The 16,965-nt window shown below is 59.4% G+C and overlaps 1 protein-coding gene across 4 annotated transcripts in view; it reads right to left on the reverse strand.

The window, feature by feature from the left end:
• Nucleotides 1-973: 973 nt before the first annotated feature.
• ARHGAP27 (Rho GTPase activating protein 27) overlaps nt 974-16,965 on the reverse strand; it is a 30,643-nt gene continuing 14,651 nt past the window's right edge. The window contains exons 1-16 of one of the 4 annotated variants that reach the window (XM_039225326.1): nt 13,558-13,713; nt 9,790-10,194; nt 9,265-9,447; nt 8,957-9,037; nt 8,798-8,881; nt 8,367-8,434; nt 7,844-7,934; nt 7,275-7,379; nt 4,874-4,972; nt 3,895-4,000; nt 3,666-3,773; nt 3,488-3,586; nt 3,262-3,339; nt 3,037-3,171; nt 2,771-2,876; nt 974-2,671 (exon numbers count right to left, since the gene is read on the reverse strand). In XM_039225326.1, coding sequence (XP_039081257.1) covers nt 2,494-2,671; nt 2,771-2,876; nt 3,037-3,171; nt 3,262-3,339; nt 3,488-3,586; nt 3,666-3,773; nt 3,895-4,000; nt 4,874-4,972; nt 7,275-7,379; nt 7,844-7,934; nt 8,367-8,434; nt 8,798-8,881; nt 8,957-9,037; nt 9,265-9,447; nt 9,790-10,194; nt 13,558-13,614 — 1,983 coding nt within the window. In that variant the 5' untranslated portion in view covers nt 13,615-13,713 and the 3' untranslated portion in view covers nt 974-2,493. Of the gene's footprint in view, nt 2,672-2,770; nt 2,877-3,036; nt 3,172-3,261; nt 3,340-3,487; nt 3,587-3,665; nt 3,774-3,894; nt 4,001-4,873; nt 4,973-7,274; nt 7,380-7,843; nt 7,935-8,366; nt 8,435-8,797; nt 8,882-8,956; nt 9,038-9,264; nt 9,448-9,789; nt 10,195-13,557; nt 13,714-16,965 lie in introns of those variants that run through there. The other 3 variants (XM_039225324.1, XM_039225323.1, XM_039225325.1) reach the window with 3 other exon arrangements.

Here is a 16,965-nt window from a genome sequence, read left to right on the forward strand (position 1 = left end):
CATTGGGCTCTCTGCTGACAGCTCAGAGCCTGGAGCCTGCTCCAGCTTTTGTGTCTCTCCACCTCTCTCTGCCCCTCTCTTGCTCGTGCTGTCTCTCTTGCTCTTAAAAATAAAAAATAAAAAAAGCCTAAAAAATTAAAAAAAAATTAAAGTTTATTTATTTTTAGGGAGGGAGAGGAAGCAAATCCCAAGCAAGATCCATGCTGTCAGCACAGAGCCTGACATGGGGCTCAAACCCACAAACCGGGAGGTTATGACCTGAGCTGAAGTCAAGATGCTTAACTGACTGAGCCACCCAGCCGCCCCGATCTTTTCAGATTTTGTTCTCTCCACAAACCTTCCTGCTTCAGAGTCTTTGCACATGCTGTTCCTCTGACCAGACACCCTTCCCTTAAGTCCTCATCTTGTTGACTTCTCTTCATTCTTTAGTGCTTGGCTCAAATGTGGCTTCACAAAAGCATCTTAGGCTCCTGAGGCACAGCCACACCTGAATGACACGCCTTCAGGGCGCCTTGCGCTTTTTCTTAGCTTTTGTACATGGTAATGTAACCAAGTAATCAGTTGTTTAACTGCTATGTTCCGTCCTTAGGCCCATGTGAGGACTCCTTGCCTTGCTGTGGACCCTCCGCTTTAGAAGGTTCTACTCTTGACCCTCTCTTTCTCCCCACAGGATGAGGAGCCTGTGGGACCCCTTGGAGCCCTGGCCCTTCCCTTTGGACCCTGCTCCCGATATGCAAGACCCCAGAATTCTCTGCCCCAGCAGTCCCACGCCTGCTTCCTTAAGGGTGGGCCACATGGGTTGGCCACGGGGCAGCAGGTGGCAGGGGGTATGGGTGTCTGTGCTGGTGGACCTCCCCTTGTGGAGGGAGGCACTGGGGGTGCAGGAAAGATGGAGGGGGGCCAGGCTGACATCGGAGCCAGCTTTTCTCATGCCAATATCCCCAGGGAACAGAATTCAGAAGAGTCACAGCCGTTTAAAGCAGAACCTGGTCCTGTGGGTCAGTATGAACGTGTATTTGCCAAAGTAGGAGAATAGAACATATTTTTATTGAATACTTATATCTTGACTTGGAACTTTACAATATTTCGACACCTGGTGTGAGGCCTCCATTGGCATTCTTGTCCTGGCCCTGAGGGCACGTGGTGGGGGGAGCTTGTGTCAGCCACGGACCAGGTGCTGGGACCAGAGAGGTGGCGTGTGTGGCCCCCCCGCCCCAGCGCCCGGCGTCCCGCACGGAGGAGCAGATAATAAATATTGACTGTGAGAAACTGAGATGATCCAAGTGAAATGCTTGGCGTGGCGCAAATGTCAATAAATATCAGTGCTTATTGCTTGTAGAAGAAATGAGCAGAGCTGGGGCAGCGGGGCCGAGACCCATAGAGGGAGAGGGCATTGCTGCTCTGGGGTGCACACCTCCTTCCCAGAGGTTGTACCCTCCTTCCCCCCACCCTGTAGGCCTCCCCCAGCTCTTTATGACCAGGTGGGGGCCAGGGAGGGGTGCTGAGAGGGGCTGAGGGCCGCTGACAGGGCTACCTCCCCTCCCCCCAGCTGAGGCGGGTTTCCTTCTGCCCTCAAGATCTCCCCAGGCCCAGATAGAACCTACTTTCAGTTCTTTTGCTTTCCCCATAAGCCCATGATGGGGCTTGGAGGAGAGGGAGAGTTGAAAGGGCCTCCCAGGAGCCTGAGCTGGGCAGTCTGGCCGATCACCCGCGGGACCCGGAACAAGTCACTTTGCCTCTGCCTCAGTTTCTTCATTTGTGAAACAGGACTGTGCGTGGGAATGGTGCATGGCAAGTGGCCAGCGCCGGGTACATGCTTCGTGAAGATGAAGAACCCTGGCTCCGGACACAGTGAATCAAGGGAGGGCGGAGGCCTGAAACAGGGAAGCGCACCGTGGCCCACAGTCAGCCACTGAGAGTCAGGCAGGAGCTGCGCCCGAGGCAAAGCAGGGCAGCAGAGAAGGAAGGAAGAAGCGTGCTGCTTCCTGACCCATACAGGGCGGCGGCCCCACTGGGAGGGTGAACTTGAAGGCCTGAGCAGGTGCAAGCCCCAAGAAACTGAGAAGTCCCTCACTCCAACTCCTCCTCCGGGCATGGACCATCTGGGAAAACAAACTCTCACCCCCACATATTCTCTCTCTCTCTCTCTCTCTCTCTCTCACACACACACACACACACACACACACATACACACACACACACACACAGAGTAGGTGACTATGTGATAAAGAACTCAACCCAAAGAAGCCCCAAACAGGACAGGTCAGGGGGGAAAAAAAAATCACATTTTGCAAACTGCCCACCAGGGGTCACCACCCTGCACCCAGCGGTGCAGATTTCACATCTGCCTGCGGACCCGTGGGAGGCGGGGGGTCTCACGGATGAGTTCAGCCAGGCGGCCTGCAACCGTCCGGCTTCTAGGGTGGGACCGCTGTGGCGGCCCCCAGTCCCAGGTCCGCAGCGCCAGCGGCGGGAGCGACGGCGGGCCGGCTGTCAGTGCGGCGGGAAGATGTCTGAACACCGCTGCAGGATGAGCTCCACCACCTGATTCTGGAACACCATGGTCATGGGCATGCTGGTTTCCTCGGTCTCGGGCCTCAGCAGCGTGGGCCCGAACACTATGGCCACGCTCTGCACCGACATGCGGTTCTGATCGCCATGCTCGATCACCCTGCAGCGGGCAGTGGGGTGGGGGGTGGGGTGGCCGTCAGGGCCCAGAGCTGGAGGGGGCGCCCGCCAGCACATGCCTCCCCAAGCCCGCGGGGCTCACCGGCACAGGTGCTGAAAGAGCAGCCGCAGCGTGTCGTGGTTGGGGGCGGGCAGCGTGCGCACCAGGTCCCGCACTAAGCGGCTGCGCTGGGCCTGGTCCTGCAGCTCTAGGAAGGGAAGGTCGGCTCGGCGAGGGGAACGGGGGTGGGGTGGGGGGCGGGCTGAGTTCCCATGGGGAGAGCGGGGGCGGGGTCCAGCCAAGCGGGCGCCGGAGGCAGGCCGGCCCCACCCCCACCACGCCCGTCCCACCTCCCCCCAGGCGCTCACTGATGGCAGCGATGAACTGGCGGAAGTGCGAGAAGGGAAAGAGGGGCTCCGGCAGCTCTCGGAAGAAGAGCTTCAGGGCGCCGGTGATCACGTGGACGTCCTCCCAGCGCCCGTCCTCCAGGTCGAGGTGCTCGTCTGACGCATGGGGGAGGGGGGAGGAAGAGGCGGTCAGCACCCCTTTGCGCCGTCAGGCTCCGGGGCTGGGGACGAGGACGTCCTGCTCACCGTGGTCCACCTTATAGCGCAGCTTCTGGATGGTGGCCAGGTTTCCACTGATTCGGTACAGGCCGTCGATGTCCAGCCCTGGGGCAGAGGGTGGGGCGGGTCTAAAGCTCCCGCTATGCCTCCTATCGGGGGCTCCCGTTCTCCTCCCCCCCCATCCCCACCCTGCGTCCACCCAAGGCTCTCCGCCAAGGGGCCCCGGAGGGAGGCCTCCGGGCGCCGCGCGTACCCCGGGCCTCGACCGTGCGGATGCACTGCTGCACGAAGCGCGGCACCGGGCTCCTCTCGCGCTCACACAGCGCGGCCAGCGCGCAGCCGAACACCTGGTCTGGGGGAGAGGCCCGTCAGCGCCGCCCGGTTCCCGCCCCCTAGCCGACCCGCGCCCGCTCTCCGGCCCCGTCCCGTACCCTTGATGTAGCCCTTCTCCCGCAGCGACTGCAGTGTGGGCCGCTTCAGCAGGAACTTGCGGAGCTTGTGCCGGACCTTGCTCAAGTCGCCCTCCGGGGTGGCTGCGCCTGGGCGCGGGAATGGGGGGCCTAGTCTCTCGGTGGCGCCCGGACTGGTCGCGCGGGTCGCCCTCCCCGTCCCCCCCTCTACCCCGTCCCTTCCCACCCCCACTCCCTGCCCCCAGGAGACGTGCAGTGGGCCGCGCCTCACCCTCCCACCAGCTTCCCAGGCGCTCCCTGGACCCGAAGTCCGCGATGCTGCTCTCGCTTTCCTCCTCCGGGGGCAAGTCTGCAGACTGGAATCACATGGCCTGCTGGAGGTCCTTCTGGGGTGGGGTGGGGACCCCCCACCCACATCCCTCCCAGCGGCCCTGGCGACTCCCAGGCAGAGAGCACGCACCCTTTCCTTTTCCAGTTAACTCCCCTGACCTCCGCCAGGGGACTCTCAGAACCTTCTCTCCCCTTGGCTGCTCGGAGCCCTTCAGGTGTTGGAGACAGTCGCCCTGTTCTCCCACTCTTTCTTATCCTGGCCCCCCTTTCCCATATTTCCCTGGCTCCGCTGTGCACGCTTAACCAGGCTAGCGTTCCTCAGTATGTGGCTCCTGGTTCTGAACTTGCAGTTCCAGCTGAGGCCTCAGCACAGCCCACAACTGCAGCTGCACCAGCATCAGGGCCCTAGATCTGCATTCCTACCTCTAGTAATACAGCCAAACTCTGTACCTGGAATTGAGGGTCAAAAGACCCCCGGTTGTTTCCAGGTGAATGGGAGGACAGAGGAGGTCTGTCCCATCTCTATGCAATTAATTTTTTGAACCTAAAAAATGGTAGACTCTTTTTACTTTAAAATGTTAATACTTTAACATGTTATCTTGTGGTTTTAGCCTGTCATTCTAGTACAGAGGCTCTTTCTCAGATATTTACTTTGCTTCTGGCCTCCCTTGAAACGGGACATTCCTCTAGGATGTGCCCCCACCCCTACCTGGAGAACCTTCCTGCCGGGCCAACCCTTGCAACCCCACAGGCTGGATTTGCCTACTTAAGAAAGACTATTTCTCCAGCGGTCCATCTGCAGGGAGGGACATTTATGCTCCGATGCCCGCCCAAAGTGGGCCCAGCTGCTCTGTGTAATGGCCGGCCCACCCGCCCTGGAGGCCCTGGGCCCTGCTTACCAGCTCCTGGATGCCGTCGCCAATGGCCTTGTGCCAGGTGCTGATGATGGCCTCCGAGTCGTGCTGGATCAGGTACTCTGAGCCATCTCGGCTCCGCAGCTGGAGAGACACAAGTCACTAGGTCATCTCTGGTTCCCTGAGTCTGTCCTGAAGCAAGGCCTTAGTGGGGGGGGGAGGGGGGGAGACACAGAAGTGGTGGAGATGATCTGTCCTTGTCCCCAGGAACTAAGGCATAACAGAGCAAGGGCCTCACCCCGGGCCAAGGCATTCCACCTCGGAGTGCCTTATGCAGTAAGTGACAGCGTATCTGTTACAGATGGGCAGACTGAGGGCCTCTCCGAACAACATCCATTCCTATCTGAAAGTTTCATGTAGAAGGAAAAGCCATATTGTACGTATATGTGGCAATAGAGTTCATAAAGCGACCGTCCTGTTGAATGCACAGGCGAGCTGAGCTGCCCCAAACTAGCTGTTTTCAGAGGACTATTACTGAAGTTTTCTGTGGCTCTGGAGCGATGAGGAAGACTGGCTGCAAAAATTTGCCAGGCCACCTAACTTGGCCACGACGTAGAATTTGGGGCTGTCTCTTGAGAAGAATCCTAGAGGCGCCTGCAGGCCAGCCCTGATTGGAGGGAGAATAGCCACCTGCTGGCCAGGAAGCAGGGGCTCCTCCGTTTCCATTCAAGACTGTCAGCCTTTCCAACAGCTTGAGTAGCTTCCAGAAGTACCATCTGCCTTCCAGTTCTTGCCAGAAAAGACAACTCAGAAGCATTTATTCAGAAGCTTTCATCAAAAGCCAAGTCAGAGGGATGACATTTATAGGGCCCTGGATGAAGGATGTCCCTTGAGGTCAAGGAAGGAACACGGCCAGCAAAGTGATGTTCTTCAATCTCACTCCCGTGACAGACATTAAGCCTGGAGAAGACTCCAGGCCGGCTGATCAGAGCGCCTCATGGGATCAAACTGGTTTTCCAAGCCTGCTCTGTGGAGATGCTGGTTCTAAAACTGAATGAAGCTTGGTGAAAACGACATACTCAAGCGCCTTGCAGAATTGCATTTTCTGAGCTGAATTGTAAGGCTAAGCTTTTGGCTTTGATCATGTTACCTGAAGCAGCTCCAAGGATCCCTTACTAAACTAGAGTGCAGTTGTGCACTAAAAATTGCTTTGGGAGCTAAGGGTTGGGGGGCGGGGGCACCTGGGTGGCTCAGTCGGTTAAGTGTCTGACTCTTGATCTCTGCTCAGGTCATGATCTCACAGTTTGTGAGTTCGAGCCCTGCATCGGGCTCTGTGCTGACAGCTTGGAGCCTTTTCTCTCTCCCTCTCCCTCTGCCTCTTCCCCCTCTGCTCTCCCCACCTCCAAATAAATAAATAAATAAATAAATAAATAAATAAATAAAAGCTGGGGTGCCTGGGTGGCTCAGTCTGTTGAATGTGCCACTTCAGCTCAGGTCACAATCTCGCAGTTCATGAATTCAAGCCCTGCATTGGGCTTGCTGCCATTACCCTGTCAGCTCAGGGCCCACTTCAGATCCTCCGTCTCCTTCTCTCTCTGCCCCTCCCTCGCCCCCTTCAAATATTAAATAAAACACTTCTAAAAAAAAAAGCTAAGGGTTAGGAAAAAGCTTGATTTCCCTCAACATTTGGGAAAGTCCCCCTCCCCCACCAGTACTAAGAACGATGTAGCTGATAAGCCTGGACTCTCTCTTATTTATTTATTTATTTTTTAGCAACAACCTAGCACCTGTACATCAGCTGCCTCCTGATGCTGCTCCACACTGACCCCGTCCTCTGACTTGTGCCTGGTCCTGGCTTTTCCGTGGACTTTACCAGCTCACCACACGTGTTTTTGTCATGAGCTGCCTCAGAACTTCTGGGGACAGAGGTGAGGGTAGAGGTCAAAGCAAGACCACATGTGGACAGTGGAGCGTGTGGTCCCATGAGGTCCTTGCCTGGGCCCCACCGGGACTTTGCCTTCCTGCTAGGGGAGCCTGGGAAACTGGGGACCCAGCTTACTCACTGAGGACCCAGTCCAGTTGCAAGCTGGGCTCTGACCAGCCACAGCAGGTTTCCAGCTTGTCAAAGTGAGTATTTGGGGACCGGGAGCCTCCCATCTGGGATGAGGGCTGCCTTTCTAGGCATGAGTTTCATCCCCCAGAAACCCCCTACTTCTCACCACCCCCCAGAGCCAAAAACTAGTGAACCCCATTCCTGGAGACCGAACTGCAGAATCTGGGATGCCAGAAAGGCTTTGGAGGGATCCCTGGGGCGAGGGCAACCTTGGCTTTGGGCCCTGAGAATTCCAGTCTCACTCTCCCCTGGTTCCCCTTCTTGAGGCTTGCCCAGTGAGGATCTCAAGCCATCAGTAAGCCCCTTCTCCTTCGCCCAACCCTTACCACTCACCTCCAGCACATTCTTCCTGCTAGATTTGTCTTTGGGGGCCCAGGAGAGAGAGGCCCCCCTCAGATCCACTGTGTACTCGGGGGTGGAGAGCTTGGGAGGCTGCCTCTGTGGGAGAGGGAAGGAGTGAGGGGAGCTCAGACAGGCCTGCCAGGGCTCCTGGCTCCAGTCCACCAGGCTCCCTTGGCTCTGGGGACAGGACGGGGGACAGGGGGCCCAAGGGTTCCTGGAACCTAGAGATCTGGGCTGGCCGGTCCTTTGCTGCCTGCTGACCCAGGAGGGAAGGAGGAAGGAAGACAGCTCTCATCCCCAGGAGCAGGTGGGCCCAGTCCCCACTCACCCTGCCCACCAGGCCGGAATGGCCGCCCTCGAGGACTGCTCCCCACGCCCAGGGTGGTGGGAAGTGCCTGTCATGGGCTGAATCTGCTATCGTCACCCCCTGCCAAGGCCCAGCTCTGCTGGCACTCATGTTCCACTGTCTGGGACCTAGCCTTTGACAAGCCAGATCTGGTAAAGAGCTGCAGGGATCAGGAGCAAATGGGAGAGTCCCTGTCCTGGAGCCTGGGCCTTACCAGGCCGCCTGCAGCTGAGGCCTTGGAGTCCTTGAAGAATGTCAGGACGCCGCCCTCCAGCACGGTCCAGGAGGTACTCCAGTGCTTCTTCCTAGGTAGGGGTGGGGAAGGGGAGGTGGCCAAGCTTGCAGTGGGCTCCAGGCTGAGGCCCCCTTCCACCCACAGGAGCAGGGCACAGAGCGGAAGAACACAGCTCGGCTTGGGACACCCAACCGTGAGGGCTGGACTCCCAATTCTAACACTTGGTAGCCAAGGGACCCTGGGGAGATCACTATCTCCCGGTGCCTCAGTACGTCCTCACGGGGACCGCTTAGAAAGTTGCTATGAGGATTAACAAGAGCCTGGCATATGGAAGTGACTCTTCTTCTTGGGGCTGTGAGTTCAAGCCCCACGTTCAGTGTAGAGATTGCTTAAATAAATAAACTTGAAAAGAAAAAAAAAGAGGCTGGCTTATGGGATGTGCTCAGTAAATGTCACCATGAAAGCCCACCCTGCCCTGCTCTGAACGCAGACAGGCTCTCACCGGAGCCGCTTTCCTTTGTCTACGGTCTTGGTGCGATGGAGCACGCCGGCCTTGTCCAGGGTCTTGATCTTAGAAAGACAAGGGGAAAGAGGAAGCAGTAAGGGGGGTGAGCCACGGCGGGGTGGGGGTGGGTGGGTCAGAGGCTAGTCTGGCCTACAGCAGCAACTCCTTATAGGCTGGGCCTGAGTCACCACTGACCCCTTTTTGCAGCTGCCAGTGTTGGGGAGCCCACTCCCTCCCCAGCAGAAGAGACTTCCTCCCAGCTCCCAACCTTACCCAGCCTGGGCCTGGGGATGACCCGGGCCCGGGTTCATCCAGCTCAGGCTAGTGCTGGGGCCTATGGGGGTGACATGCTTGACCCCGTCCCAGGCCCCACGACCTCCAGAAAGCCCCGATTTCTTCTGCCAGGGCCTACATGCTCCTTCCTTTACCTTCTCCTCAGGGGGGCTGGCCGGGGCTGGGGCCTCACTCTCCTGGCTGGATCTGCAGATGCTTCGAGGGGCAGGGACAGGAACCTGGGGAGAAGAACACTGTTATGTATAAAGCCTTGCCCTCTCCCCAGGACTCTCCCTCCTTTGCGGGTTACTTACCTGGGGCAGCTCCCACTGAACGGAGGTGTCATCTGGATTGTAGAAGTAGGGCTTCCCGTGTTCGTCCTCCAACCTCACCCACTGTGGGGAGAGGGATGGTCAGGGCTCCGAGACCCTCTCACGGGAGGGGAGGAAAAGTTTCCCTCTAACCAGAGCCCGGAGGGGTTTGGTGGGTCAGGTGCAGGGGACGGGACGTCTTGGAGCTTGCTCAGGAGCCGCAGTTCATGGTGTTGAGGGGAGCTACTAGCGACGAAGAGCTGGAGGAGTGACCCAGGGGCCGTCTGGGCGCATCTGCCCGCTGTCCCTACCTGCTCCTGGGTGAACTGGTTGGTGTAGAGCGTCTGCCCCTCGGAGTTCACGTGGCAAGACCAGCCGGGGGGCGTGGCCAAGGGAGAGACGGACCGAGGCTCGCTGAAAGAGCCCACGGGGGAATAGTCCTCCTCGGGGTAACTGGTCAGCGACTCGGGGTAGTCCGTCTCAGGGGTAGGGGGCTGCAGGGAGCAGAAAACGGAGTCAGGATCTCAGAGCCTGTACAGCCCCTCCTGGCCCCACCCCCTCAGGCCAGGCCACGCCCCCTCACCACCAGGCTGGGGGCTGTGGGGAGCAGGAGGCGGGGTCTGAGACCTTCAGAGCTACTCAGCCCTGGCTCCGCCCCCTCCCTTATCCAGGGGTCCTTGCATAGCAGGAGACCCGGTCAGAAGCCCCTTAAAGCCACCCGCTCACCCCGGCCAGGCCCTGCCCCCTCCCCCATTCTCAGGGGCTGTGGGTAGCAAGAGGCGGGGGCAGAGGCTCTCAGAGACCCCGCCCACCCAGGCCAGGCCCCGCCCCCTCACCCGCTGGTCCCTGGGGCTGAGCGGGCTCAGGCCTGGCTGCATCTCCAGGTCGTCCTCGGGCTCGTCGTCCGGCTCGTCCTCCCAGACGGCCTCGCCCGTCAGCGGGTTGTAGAAGAACACCCTGCGGCTCTCCTCATCCCAATATTGGCCCCAGTCGGTCTCGAGGCTCTCGCGGCTGCCCACCGAGGTTGGGGAGGTGGCCGGGCTGGAGGCGCCCTCAGCAGCCTCGAAGGGCGACTCCCAGGTGGTCACGCCTGTGTCCGGGTTGTAGTAGTAGGGACGCCCGGTGCCCGCGTCGGTGTGCGTCTCCCACGACTCGCGGCGGGGGGCCGCGGTAGCGCCGGGCGAAGGGGCCGACGGCTGCCTCTCTACGTTCGCGTACACGGGCTCCGAGGAGTCGTCCACCTATGGGAGGAGGGAGCTGACGTGACCTTCGGGGCATCTCCGGGGTCACATGGTCCCGATTCGGCCACTTGCCATCTGGGAGACCTCTCTGCCTCTGTTCCGCACGATGCCTGCCCTGCCCGGTCCGGAAATTGTAGTGAAGGGAGAATGAGGAAATATTCTTGAAAGTGCATTGTAAAGTAGGCATTGTAAAGTATGAAGTGTCCCTGAGGCCTAGGCAGTTACATTATTTATTAACAATAATAAAATATCGATGAATGAGTTCTCCCAGCTATGCACTCACTGTGCCCTGGACCTGGGGCAAATCAAGGGTGGCGCAGGAATAGAAAAATGGACTGGGACCCATTCCTTTTCCTCCCCCATTCGGGTTACATAGGGGCAGAGCTCTGCTGCATTCTACAGCCCCCACCACTCCTTCCTTCCTGGCCCAGAAAGATCTGGGACTGGAACTTCCTCAGTGTGGGTTTTACCAGAATCAATTGCAGAGAAGGGAATGAGAGGGAGAGCCAGATGGGAGGGAGGAAGGAGGAGCCAAGAAAGGTGAGGCCGTCTTCCCCCTCCAAAGGAAAGGGAGGTGGGCTGGAGGGTTCAGTCACACAGTAACAACCTTACTGCTCTCTGCTGCCTGCAGGACAAAGTCTAAGCCTTTAATAGGCCACCAGAGGTGTCCGTCACACCTGCCTGTCTTCCATCTTATTTCCTGCCATTCCTAGCCCTTTGCCTTGAACTTTACGCTCCAGTAGCGCGCAGTTGCTGGACGTCCCACCCTCTCTCCTGCTGTCTTTTATCACAGCCTGCCTAGGCCCGTCCCCACCCCTTTCTCACTTGGCAGACTTGGCTCAGGTGTCAGGTTCAAGGCCCTTCCTGAGCTTCCTCTATCTAGTGTGTCCACCACAGCCTAGCACACTCAGCCCACCAGAGAGATAGATAACCACATCACCAGATGCCAGGCAGAGTAGCACCAGAACATGAATATTGTTTTCTAAGAACATACAATGCTCTGAGGGAAACGAAGATTTCAACACGGTAAGCAGCACATAGTTCCAATTATGTGTTTTTAGAAACCCTCCAAAATGCTAACAGAGGTTATCTCTGGGCAGTGTAATGATGGGGACTGGGTTTGTGTTTTTTTTCTTCTTTAAACGTTTCTCTTTTCTTCTTTAAGCATTTCTCAAAATTTTGTATAATAACCACCCCACCCCCCTTTTCTAATCACAGCAGTCCCTCTGTTGCCGTGATGCCTTCGCTGAGCTGTAAACTCCCCAAGAGGGGAAGTGGGTCCTGTCAAGGTGGCGTCTCCCCAGGCCTTAGGTAGGTGCCTAAAAATCCATTCATTTGTCCCACGAAGACTCACCTGTTCAGTGCAGGCACCATCCTGGGCCCTGGGGATTCGGCAGTGAACCAGTGGACCCAAATCCCTATGAGGCAGCCGGAGTCAATGGCGGGGGGAGCGGGGGTGGGAGACGAGCAGGGGACTGAGCGAAATGCACTGCTCACAAGGAGACCGAGCAGTTTTAGGCAGGTCCCAGGCACTGAGGGAGCAGGAAGAGCTGGGCACGCCAGTTCCTCACCCCTCTCCCTCACCCCAGAAGCTCTTGCGTGGCGGAGACGGGACCTCCCACCCCACTTCTCCTTTCGCTGTGCCCACTGCAGCCCTCCTGGGCACCCTGGATTTCACCTGCATCTGCTCGCCGACCCTCCCCCCCAACACACACAAAAGGCATCTTCCCAGCTCTGTACTTTCGCTCCCGTCGGTCTCCTGGCTTGGAAGACCTTGCTCTCATTCCCCGCCTGCCCAAATCCTGCTGGCGCCCGGCTCCAAGCCTCCTGGAGAGCGTTCCGCCTTGCTGGCCAGTCCATCGTCCACCCATCTGCCTACCTCCTCTGACCCCAGAAGGCAGGAGTTTTTTGAGAGCAGGACCCAGGATGATGGAAGTGGCCTCAGTCACCCTCCAGCAGGCAGCCGGTGCCCTGAAGCACACAGCCCATCCGCCAAGGATACTGACTGCTCGAGCGCACCAGCCAGTCCCACGCCACACTTCCCGACACACAGCACGCATCTCTGACACCACAGGAGAGGCTGGAGTCAGCTCTGAGCAGGGACTTCCTGGGAATGAGGGCTCTGCACAGGAGCCAGGAGACTCCTGGGGAGGATGGGATGGAGGCAGAGGAAGGTGGGTGACTAGACGCACCTCCTACCCAGCCCAGCTGGACCCACTGAGGCTGGAAGGTCATGGGGGCGGGTGGTGAGCTAAGGAAGGAGCCAGGCGCTTTGGAGCAGGGATTTCTGCCCAGCAGGCTGCTAGGCTTGGCTGGGAGTCCTCAGGGAGCCCCAGGCTGGGCAGGTTGGTGTGGATCTTGCACAAAGAGCAGCCCTAGCAGGTACAGAGGGGACATAGGAGCTAGATGCGTAGGCCCCCAGCATGATAGCGCCCTCAGGAGGAAGGGAAGATAGAGAATCACCCTGCGGGGCTCCAGGCCACAGATCAGAGGCCCAATGGGAGTGAGGCAAGATTCCGTGGAAGGAAGCACATTCTAAGGGTTGGGGCTGCCTCAGAGACATACTCCGGAGGTAGTAAGGGGCTTTCACTGGAGGGGAGCAGTGAGGGGTGTATCAGCCCTGTGGAGGGAGCTGGGCTGCAGCAGCCCTGAGACCCTTTCAAACTCTAGAACTCTCTGTGGAACCCTCACGGGGCCAAGATAGAGGCGTTTTCCTCTCCTAGCAGAGCCACAGCCAGGGTCAGACTGGAAGCCAGGTGGGGACAGTCCCTCTGTGCCTTCTGGCCTTCAAGGGGAGGCTGGCCCAGGTTAGAGCAGGGCCTGGGACTCCCTGCCCACAGCTGGCCCGGGGTTACAGCAGGGCCTGATGACACCCCACTGCAGCCCATCGACAGACCCTGACTAGGGCACCAACGGCTCTTGAGGCCCAGATGCCTATCGTGACGGAAACACGGGGGACGCCAAGTTGGGAAGGGGAAGTGATCTCCCACCTCAGGCCAGGGGACAGAGCCAAGAGGCACCCTGGCTTACACCGCACCCAGCTGCCCGGCCCCCCAGCACCCCCGTCTCCAGTTCCCTCCCTGACCCACAAGCGGTGGCAGGCCTGCCTGTCTTCCCCGAAGCTGATGGCAGCGTCTCTCGGTGCCCCTCCACAGCCCCTCTCAGACAGGCAAGGCCTTGGGGAAGGAAAGAGGCAAGAAGGGAGGCGTCCCCCAAATCTAGGAGAGGTCCTGCTCCAAAACCCGGCGCACCCAGCCCCTACAGCGCCAGAGGATGGAAGCCCACGAGTGGCCCCTTGACCCAGACGCCCTCAGCCGTCCCCATCAGAGGCCAAGCCTGCCTCCCAATGCCAGGGTCCCCTACCTGTCCCCGCAGGGCCTGACTCTGCCTCCTGGTCAGCTTGGCAATCATATCCACCATCCTGTCCCCACACAGCCCCTGGGACGGAGCCCTGGGAAAACTTCAGGGGTGGAGCCAAGGGGTACAACCCCAGGGCTAGCACAGGGCAAGGGGGAAACAAGAAGTTACTTTGAGATGGCGGGAGGCTGAGCCTCCAGCCCATTTCCTGTCGGGGCTGCGGAAGTGCTGCCTGGGGCAGAGGCTGCCTGAGATGGGGCGGGGGCGAGGGAGTGGCGTCTCAGGCTTGGGGTATTTTTATTTGTCCAGGGATGCACTGGTCTTCCTACCCTATGCTCTGATTCCTGGCAAGTTCTGAGTCCCAGGTCCAGGTACAGCCGTGGAGCAGGACGACACTGGGACCACAGGTGGGGGAGGGGTAGGCTGCGCGGCTGGGTGCAGGCAGAGGGGGCGTTTGGGTGCCACGGCCAGGGTCTGAGCTGGCATAGACAGGACATGGAGTGGCCACCAACTCCCCCCCCGGGGCCCAGGGAGGATGTGATGGGGAAGAGGAAGCTTGTGTGTATGTGTGTGTGTGTGTGTGTGTGTGTGTGTGTGTGTGTGTGTTGTGGGGTGCGTCTCAAAGAGGAAGGGTCTGGGCAGATGTGGTATCAGAGCGAGCCAGTGTCTGGAATCTTCCAGCCACACAGTGAACAGAAGGGATTCTGACCACACCACAATCTACTCGCCTGACTGCCTCCTCCAGCCTGGGTCACTGAGATGCACACACCCTCCCCACCCCCCCCCCCCACCGCCTGCATGTCCACATACTTGCACAAGTCTGCCTGTGCCCCCACTCGCCGAGGACCCAGAGAAGGGGTCAGGGGCTAGCCCCCCCCACCCTTATACCAAGAGTTTCCTCAGGCCTCTCCTCTCTTTGCCCTCTCACCGGGTGGCTGTCCAAACCCCAGCCCCGCACCAGGGGCACAGTCTGTCCTGGGCAACAAGCCCCGAGCCCCTCCAAGATGAGGACGGCTTTGTCTTCCTGATGCCCTCAGAGCTGCTTCCCCCACCCCAGCCCCCAAGGTCAGGGGCACGCTGCCACCACCCATCTGCCCAAGGGTTTCCCGTAATGGCTGACCAGCTACCGGCTCGGGCTCTGGCCCCCGCCTTCTACCCCCGATCCCAGACCCCTCACCCCTCATCTTCTGCTTTTCCATTTCAGTAGCCGCCCTGTCCCCAGCCCGGGCCCTCCTTTCTCCCCTGCCCGTGTCCCCCAGGCCGCTCCTTCCCTGCACCTGCTGTGGACTCAGGACAGGGACGCCTAAGTAGAGCTAGGTGTGGTGTCGGCTTGGGCTGTGGGACATCTGGACAGACCACATCCGCGGCGGGATGACACTCCCCTAGCTCTAGTGACACTCCCCTAGTGTCCCTGGTGGGGCTCAGAAGCCTGGAACACCAGAGGCAGAGAGGCCTGGGGTCCTCCCACTTGTCACACACATGACACATCCCACTGTCCCCACCCCGAAGGACATGGGCCACACACACACACACACACACACACACGACAGGTCACCAAGAGGGAGGGAACAGCCTGTGTACATTCCAGAGCGGCCAGGAACTCGGAGCCAGAAGCAGGGAGGAGCTGGGGCACGAAAGGGGAGAGAGGAGGCAGGTGTGGGAATCCGGCCCTCAGCGCTGCCCTGCTGCAGAATTAGCAGGCAGGGTCTCCCAGTGGCAGAAACCAAGAGTGACAGTGTGGGGGACTGGGACCTTCGAAAAGGCAGCCCGCCTGCTGATCTTCCCCAGTAAGAAGCCTGGCAGCCATGTCTGGGGCCTCCCGGAGGGCTCCAGCCTCACGCTGTAGGGACTGAGCAAAACCCGCACAGCTTGGCCTGTTCCCCGTCAGGGAGGTTGGCGCCTCAGGCCTCGGGTATGGGCTTCCCCCAGGGAGAGGAGGTGCGATCACAGCAGCTCGCCAGTGGGGTCCTCCACCCCCCACCACACCCTCGCACCTTGCCTGGCCTCCGGGGCCACATGGTAGGGGAGGGGACAGAACAAGTCCCCTGCATATCGCCTGTCTCTCGGGCCCTCTGTCCTCACCCCCTTCCCTGCAAAACCCAGCAGGTGCGATCAGAAAATGCTATCAGTTCTCTGGGGCCAGAGGCTAAAGACATGCCTGCAAACCAGTGACTGGGGCCTGGGGTCTGGCTCTGGGGGCTGCGGGAGGTGGGGGGGGACAGGATCTCCTTTGCCGACCCTGTGCCACGTGAGCTGGGTGGAGGGAGAGCTGGGAATAAATGGTGATCTTTGCCTCAGTGCAGCAGTGAGCTTCGCCAAGTGCACAGGACTGCCCTGGTGTCCCTCCCCTGAGCACGCCCTCTCCAGGACAGAGTCCGGGCCTCACTGCATCCACCCCTAGCCCTGAGTGACTTGGCCACCCATCTGCAGTGGGAAAGCTGGGGGGGGGTCACCCCACAGGGTCCTCAAGCCTCAGAAGAGTGAGGAAGTATGCTTGGAGCACCCCCCCGCTGGAGAGTCTGACGTAACTTGTTTGGGCTGGGGCCTGGGCGAAGGCCAGCGTGAGGCTCAGTGTAATCTTATGCTTCCCCTGTAGCCGGAGAGTCCAAACACAATAGCCCGAGGTGAGGTTCTTCTCTGGGGTTGGGGCCAGAAGCATCCTTTGATTAGAAAGGAAAAAAAGAACAGAGCAGGATTCCAGAGACAGGGCTTCCTGTATAGGGGGTGCCTTAGCTTCTGTCTGGGCAGCCTCTTGAGTCTCTGGGCCTCTGCTTCTTTATGCATAGAATGGGCTGTCATTCTCTCCCCCCGCCCCCCCCCCCCCCCCGGTTAAAAGGCTGGGTTCTGTGAAAGTGCCAGGCAGGCCCCCTGAGGTTTCTGCACCCGCTGGGGACATGGGGACGAAAGCAAGGCAGAACCTCTGCTTTTCTGGCTCTGGTTTTCGACTGAGCGCCCTTGTCTCTGGACTCTGCCCGCAGCCTCTCGGTGACCTCATGGGGCCGAGCGCTGTGCCTGCTCCTGCGGGGCAGGTGGGGTCTGGGGTGGAGCCCCTCTGCCGCTCCCATGCCCTGTGCTCTGGGTGAGGCTGGCAGGCACCCAGACATCCTGCTACGGGGCCAGGAGGAGTCAAAAACCGTCTGTCAAGGAACCTGCCAGCAAGCAAAGGCTGTCATCGAGAGCCACGCGAGGAAAATGTGACAGGGTCCCCTCCCTTCGATGTATCTGCACCTGCACCCACTGTTCCTCCTCATTTCCCCAGTGGAGGGACCAGGGTCTCCTGTCCAAGCCAACCTCCCCAATCTGGGTCCCGGGGACCCTGTTGCCTCTCATGTGCTTAGAGCTGCCTCTCTTCCAGGCTCCGCCCCCTCCCACCTGACGGCCTTTGGCTCTTTGGCCTTTCAACCAACTCAGGGT

The sequence above is a fragment of the Hyaena hyaena genome, unplaced genomic scaffold (assembly GCF_003009895.1).
Source record: "Hyaena hyaena isolate Hyena2069 unplaced genomic scaffold, ASM300989v1 scaffold_2048, whole genome shotgun sequence".
Classification (NCBI taxonomy): Eukaryota; Metazoa; Chordata; class Mammalia; order Carnivora; family Hyaenidae; genus Hyaena; species Hyaena hyaena.